This window comes from Lynx canadensis, chromosome A2 (assembly GCF_007474595.2).
Source record: "Lynx canadensis isolate LIC74 chromosome A2, mLynCan4.pri.v2, whole genome shotgun sequence".
In the NCBI taxonomy this organism is placed as follows: domain Eukaryota; kingdom Metazoa; phylum Chordata; class Mammalia; order Carnivora; family Felidae; genus Lynx; species Lynx canadensis.
This window is the reverse complement of record NC_044304.2, coordinates 137,233,489-137,241,063: the sequence shown is the minus strand read 5'-3', so window position 1 is coordinate 137,241,063 and position 7,575 is coordinate 137,233,489. Positions and strand designations below refer to the sequence as shown.

At 32.9% G+C, this 7,575-nt stretch overlaps 1 protein-coding gene across 1 annotated transcript; it reads left to right on the top strand.

Annotated features, from left to right (window-relative positions):
- The first annotated feature begins 3,106 nt into the window (after window positions 1-3,106).
- LOC115500746 (60S ribosomal protein L9-like) lies at window positions 3,107-3,710 on the top strand. The gene is given in 2 exon segments (XM_030295414.1): window positions 3,107-3,316; window positions 3,319-3,710. Coding segments are annotated over 2 exon segments (573 nt in total). The 5' UTR covers window positions 3,107-3,135.
- The last annotated feature ends 3,865 nt before the right edge of the window (window positions 3,711-7,575 follow it).

Sequence of the window (7,575 nt, the reverse complement as noted above, 5' to 3'; positions counted from 1 at the left end):
AAAACAAAACAAAAACACAAAAAGCAAAACCAAATAAAAAAAACAATGTAAAAATGTAAAGAATTTAAAAAAAAATTAAAAAATGGGTACATGCTATATAAAATGTGTATTTTCGAAAACAGTTGTGAGAGTATCTCTGTCCTGTTAGTTTCTTCACTTATAAAATTAAAAAAAAATGGCAATTGCTATTTCATCATAGGGATGTTGTGAAGATTAAATTAGCTTATATGTATGAAGTATTTAGTCCAATGATGGAATATGGTAGGAGATCTACTTTGTATTGTTGTTGTTGTTGTTATTATTATTATTATTCTCTGATACCCATTCTGTGTCCTGAGTGAACATTTCAAGACTAGTAGAACCCGAGTGTATGAAGGCAGAACCTTTATTTCACGTGACAACACTTCAATTCTCCCTTAAGAAACAAGCCTGCTAATTAGTTTCCGCTTGTGTGACCTCGCCAGCATCTAAACCTCCAAAACATAAGAAAGCAACCCATCACTTATGAAGGGTCATAAAATAGAGAGGACAGAAGAATGTTTTTCCAAAAGGCTAAGATACAAAAATGTGCATTACTACTTCAATTGTTATAAGCAATGACATGAATCCCACAGATTTTCACTTTTAGCATGAGTAACTCACTATTAATCTATTAAGATAATTATTAGCATTATAGACATTTGATATTCATTTCCTAAAAAAAAAAGAAAAGAAAAGAAAAGCAAATAACAGAAAGTTACATTAAAGATTTTATTCAGCATTCTGCTAAGACCAGCTGTCACACAATGCTTGGCAATGTTACAAAGCTCCTATCTGCATGCGCATTCACACAAATATTAAGAGTCCCTCTGCATTTTATGATGCATGTTGCATTTTTTAGTGCAGCATCTGTGTTGTCTTTAGTGTGTTATGACTTTTAATCCTTGAGTTAATATATTTATAAATATGTTGTTCTGATTTGGATTTATTGATTATTTTGTTTCCAGATAAATGTTGCATCTTTAAATATTTTATTAAATTGTTGCCAATGTGATTTCCACAGGAAAATGCATGGACCTAATTTTTACTATGATCTGTTTAAATTTATTTTAAAAAAATCAGTAAAAAAGAATACTAGTACATTTCCAGTTGTGATTGTCATAATTAAAGATCAACTGATACTTTTTTAATAATAGAAATATTTGACACAATATGTAATGATTATTCATAATTCTATGAAATTCCAAAACAATGCTAAGAAAATAATCCTTTTGAAGTTCACATATTCAATCAATATTTTTAATTAATTTTTAATTTTTATTTTTGAGAAAGAGAGGGAGAGAGAGAGCGCAAACAGGGGAGCGGTAGAGAGAGGGGGAGACACAGAATCTGAAGCAGGCTCCAGGCTCTGAGCTGTCAGCACAGAACCCTATGCGGAGCTTGAACTCATGAACCATGCGATTATGACCTGAGCCAAAGTCAGATGCTCAACCGGCTGAGCCACCCAGGCATCCCATTTTTTTCTTAATTTAAAATGAAGTTAGTTAACACATAGTTTAATAATGGTTTCGGGATCCAGTAAGTCTTATTTAAATATTCAACTGCTGAAAACCTCTGAAATATCTGAAATATCTTTGAAAGAGCACTGCAATTACAATCCCAGCTGTGCAGGGGGGCCTGGGTGGCTCAGATGGTTAAGAGTTCAACTTAGGCTCAGGTCATGATCTCGCAGTCTGTGAGTTTGAGCCCCGCGTCGGGCTCTGTGCTGGCAGCTCAGAGCCTGGAGCCTGCTTCGGTTTCTGTGTCTCCCTTTCGTTCTGCCCCACCCATTTGAGCTGGCTCCCTCTTGCTCTCTCTCAAATTTTTTAAATAAACATTAAAAAATATAAAAATAAAAAAGCAATTCCAGCTGTGTAAGATTTTGCAGGTTAATTTGGTTTTCTTTCTGTATTAACTTTTTTATTTGCCTTTTAACTTTAATTTTGGAAATAATCAATACCCAAAGAAGTTGTAAAGATAATACAGAGAAGACCCTTACTCTTCACCCAGTTTCCCCCACTGGTTACATCTTACATAATTATAATACAATATCAAAAATAGAAATTTTGACATTGGAACGATGTATGTGTGTAATTCCGTGCCATTTTGTCACAAATGTAGATTTGTGTAATCAATAGCACAGTGTAGATACAGGACTATTCCATGCCCCAGTAATTTCCCTCATGGTTCTTTTTTTTTTTTTAATTTTTTTAAACATTTATTTATTATGGAGAGAGAGACACAGAGCATGAGCAGGGGAGGGGCCGAGAGACAGACACAGAATCCGAAGCAGGCTCCAGGCTCTGAGCTGTCAGCACAGAGCCCGACGCGGGGCTCAAACTCACAAACCGCCAGATCATGACTTGAGCCGAAGTCGGACGCTTAACCGACTGAGCCACCCAGGCACCCCCCTCATGGTTCTTTTTTAATAATCAAACCTGCGCCCAGTTGACCACTTCTAACAGCTGGCAAGACCTAATGTATTTTTCATCTCTATAATTTTGTCATTTCAAGAATGCTATATAAATGGAATCATACGTCGTGCAACTAAGTTTTTCCACTCAACATGTCTTTGAGATCCATACAATTTGTTGCATGTTACTGACAAATAAACACTTATTATTTATCAGTAGTATTTCATGGTATGGATGTACAACAGAGAGACATTTTTATGTTTCCACTTTTTGGCTATTGCAAATAAAACTGTTATAAACAATTATGTACAAGTATCTGTGTGGACGTAGGTTTTCATTTTTCTGAGATAAACTGTAGGAGACCATTTGATAAACGCATATGGGTCATATGGTAAATGCATGCTTAGCTTTAAACAAATTGTGAAAATATTTTCTAGAGTAGCTGTACCACTGAACATGCATCCCACCTGCAATGCATAAGATCTAGTTTATCTGCATCTCATTGCCATTTAATACTGCCACTGTTTCATTTTATTCTGTTAGCTGTTCTAATAGGTTTGTAGTGATGTCTCAACACTGACTTAATTTGCATTTTTTGATGGCTAATGATGTTGAAAAGTTTATCATGTGTTTATTAGCCATGCACATGTAATTATCAATGAAATATTCCTTCGTGTTGCTCTTTGCTACATCTACTGTGAGAATGAAGACCATTCTCAGCAATCAGACTGCTGACATTTCAGAAAATGTTGACATCATTCTAAAGGGATGTACTGTTATTGTGAAGGGCCCCAGAGGAACCCTGCAAAGGGACTTCCATCACATCAATGTAGAACTCAATCTCCTTGGAAAGAAACAGAAGAGGCTCCAAGGTGACAAATGGTGGAAGATGGAAAAGAACTGGCTAGTATTGATGCTTTCTGTGGTCACGTACAGAACACGGTCAAGGGCATTACACTGTGCTTCTGTTACAAGATGAGGCCTGTGTATGCTCACTTCCCCATCAATGTTGTTATTCAGGAGAAGGGTTCTCTTATTGAAATCCAGAATTTCTCGGGTGAAAAATACATCTGCAGGGTTCAGCTGAGGGCAGGTGTTGCTTGTTCAGTATTTCAAGCCCAGAAAGAGGAATTAATTCTTGAAGGAAATGACACTGAACTTGTATCAAACTCAGCTGCTTTGATTCAGCAAGCCACAACAGCTAAAAACAAGGATGTAGAAAATTTTTGGAAAATCTATGTTTCTGCAAAGGGAACAGTTCAGCAGGCTGATGAATAGATGTAAGTTGTCCAGCTACAGAAACAGCAAGATGCCGGATAACTTTTCAGACTTATTTGTGGTATTTTAAAGATATAATAATCTCTGCTGATTGGGGCTTTTCTTAAACCAATAATCCTTTCCAACTATTTGGCAAGTAAACCATTCAAAAGTAAATTGTAGTGTGTTAAGAACAATAACAGAAGGAATAGGAGTTTTTCTAGCAAAACTTCATAGGAGGAAAAAAAATATTCCTTCATGTCTCTTGCACATTTTCTATTTGGACTTGTTTGACTTTCGTACTGTTGGGATATGTACTGTTGGATACGTTTGACTTTCGTACTGTGTATATACGTATATATATATATATATATATATACACACAAATATGTAAATATATCAGTCATATATATATAATATATAGTTATATATATCATATATATGTTTCATTTGTTGCTTATGTGGTTTGCAATTGTTTTGTCCCAGTCTATATCTTGTCTTTTAATCTCTTTCACTGGGTTTTCTGCACAGTAAAATTTTTATTTTGATGAAGCCCTGTTTATCAGTTATTATTTTTTATTGATTGTGATTTTAATGTTATGTATAAAAACTCTTCATCAAGTCTAGATCATCAATTTTTACTATTTTATCTTCTAGAATTTTTTACTGACTTTGCCTGGTTTTGAAGTCAGATAATACTGGATTTACAGATTTAGTAAGCAAAGAGGTTTTCTTTTTTTTCTTTTCTATTTTCTGGAAGGAATGATATGGAATTGGTTTTTAATTCTTTTAAAATATTTTGTAGAATTCTCCAGGGAATCACCAGAGCCAGATTTCTTTTTAGGGAGTTCTAAAAATTATGGTTTCTATGTGTTAATAGTTATAAGGCCATGAAATTATCTATTTCATGTTGGATGAATTGTGTTAGTTGCACTTTTCAAGGAATTGGCCCATTTCATCTACATTGTCGAATCTGGATATGTAGAGATACTATTATTCCCTTATTATCCTTTTGATACCTGTGTTGTCTGTAGTGTCTTTGTCATTGTTTCCTCTCTCTTTCTGTTTTTGTTTTGTTTTGTTTTCATTTGTTTTCTGATCAGATTTCCTAAAGGCTTATCACTCTTATTGATCTTTTCGAAGAGCTTTTCCTTCATGTTTATGTGTGTGTGTTTTAATAATCTTTATTTATTTATAGTGATTTTCATAGACCATACTGTAATGCCATCCTAGCAACAACATTTTGTGGGACTGGATGAATACCTCTAATGCCATCAACAATTATCCTGTGTAATGCATCACAGCTAGATGTATTATACCACATTCTATATCATAATAATGAAGGTCTATATTTTTCTTAATTATTCTGTCACATTTTTAAGTCACAGTAAAATAAAATATTATATCAATAAATGGAACTTTTTCACACAGCAGAAAACATGATAAAAAATTTTTATACAACTCTCTCAGTATATTTAACTAATGTTTTGATTTATAAAATTACAAGTTTCTTTCAGCTATTTGCTGCCCTTTTTTGTAAAGATCTCAAGTATTTCTGATGAATAGTAATTCTACCAGTGTCTACCTTATGTCCTTTTAAATATATGTTAAGGGTATAATATTGTGCAGAATATCATTTTTAAGATTACTATTAATAATCATAGTGATTATAATGATTTAAAACTTAGTTACATAGAATTGCAATTGAGACTGAATTTAAATGAGAGAAATATCGATGTTATAATATTAACCTGTTTCATTTTCTGTGACAATAAAATATGGATCTTTGAAAAATATGTATTAATTTATATATCCTCTGTACTATTTGTTTCAAAAAATAACCCATTTAATTCCTTTTTAGAAAACAAATTAAATACAGGCTGGCAACTTTATGTGCTATTTTGTTCTTATGTGAATTCAAACCATTGAGTCATAAACTCTTGAGAAACTGTGCCTATAATAGAATGCTGCCAGCAAGATCTGCTATATTTAAGCTTTAAATAATAATGATAAAGTTAAATAATAGGTTGCGTGTGCATCTTGAGTTTAAAAGAACCCTTAACTTTCAGTGCTAGATGATGAACATTTCTATTATTCTCAATGAGTTGGAGAAATAAGAAATCTTGTAGCAATCATATTGTAAAACCTTTAGATTTTTGTCCATGTGTTGAAAGCTTTAAGTTTCACATAAATAATTACATATATAGCTACTAAGTCATAATCTTATTGGGTGGTAATAGTCATTGATGCTGTTTCTAAAAAAAAAAATCAAAAGCTCAAAAGCTCATTTGTTTTCTCTCTAGAGCAGACGTTTTCATTATCAAATTTCTGTGACAATTTAAAACACCAGTACATTTTAGGTTTCAAACCACAAAGTGGAATAGGAAGATAAAGCAGCTAGCTAATTCAATCAAGACTTTTCCCATTAAGATCTGTTTAAGATTCTATTTTTTCCCCTACTTTAACTGAGTGTGAGAAATTTTCCAGAGCTATTTGCATTATAATAGAAGTTTGGATAAATGCTTAATTCTCTGCTTAGTTTGTATTTGGAGAAAGAAGCTTGAGGATCATAAGGCCACTAACTAAAATCTAGGACCAGCTGTGACTTACAAGGACACCTGCTAGGAACCACAGATATACTTAAACTGGGGAGATTGGATTTGTAGGTGGCTTTGCCCAAGTGGAGTGAGGGAGATACTCTGGTATTACAGATCCAGCAAATTATATTGATTCTATGACAAATCACTGGCATTCGGATTAACACAACAAAACACAAGAAAATACAATTTTAAAAACATAAACAAGAACCTTGTTAAGTATCACTCTTCACAAAGTAAATTATTTAGCAAAATTGCTAAATACAGTATCTACCCATAACATCAGGCTTTTTATTTCTATATACTAGCAATGCACTAGAAATTAAAATAAAAGTTACCATTGATAATAGCATCAACATATAAAATCATTAGGGTTAAATCTGACAAAATGCCTTCAAATTTTATAGGCTAAAATCAAAAGGTTGACGAAGATATCAAGAAATAGAGGGGTGTACTGGATCATGTGTTGAGTAGAATCCATTTTCTTAAGATGCTAGTTTTCCAAAAGTATTCCATCAAAAATGCAATCCCACTCATAGTATGGGATTTTTTCATATCTAGCTTCACATCCATCTCCACTATGTACTTGTATTTTATCCACACTGACTTTCTTTTAGTCCTGCAAAATTGCCATGATTCTTACACTTGGGCTTTTTCCACCCCTTCATGTCATATCCTTGCCTGTTAACTTGTAATCCTTATTATCTCTACTAAAATATAATTTACTCATCGTAGTTTTTGCTACTCCTTCATGCTAGTCATGCATTCTCTTACAGACTTTCATGAAATTCTGTATATTTTCTTCATTGCACTTCTAATTCTTGTTATTTTACACCTAAGTTAATATTCCTCTCTTCCTCTAGACTGTAAGTTCTATTAGTAGAAGACATTTTTTTTTTGGCCATTGTATTCTCATATAGTATATAGTCAAACTCAACATAAGGATTCAAAAATATAGCTGAAGTAAGAATTGAGTAGATCAAACTTGCCCTCTATTAGAGATATACATATGCACATATACACAAATAACGTGCACACATGTATACATACATAAATATACCCACATGGGATCTGATGTAAAATTTGCCTTATATCTGTAGCAATGTAACAAATTAAGGTATCTGGTAGAAACCTGTATTCTACAGTTGCAGTGTTATAGGTGAAGGTTTTGTTTTATATCCTTTATTATAACATTTTTACTGACCTAGATAAAAGTAAATTAGAAAATAACTTGGAATAATAATAAATTATTTTCAAATACATGTTAACTATGCAAAAGAAAACACTTC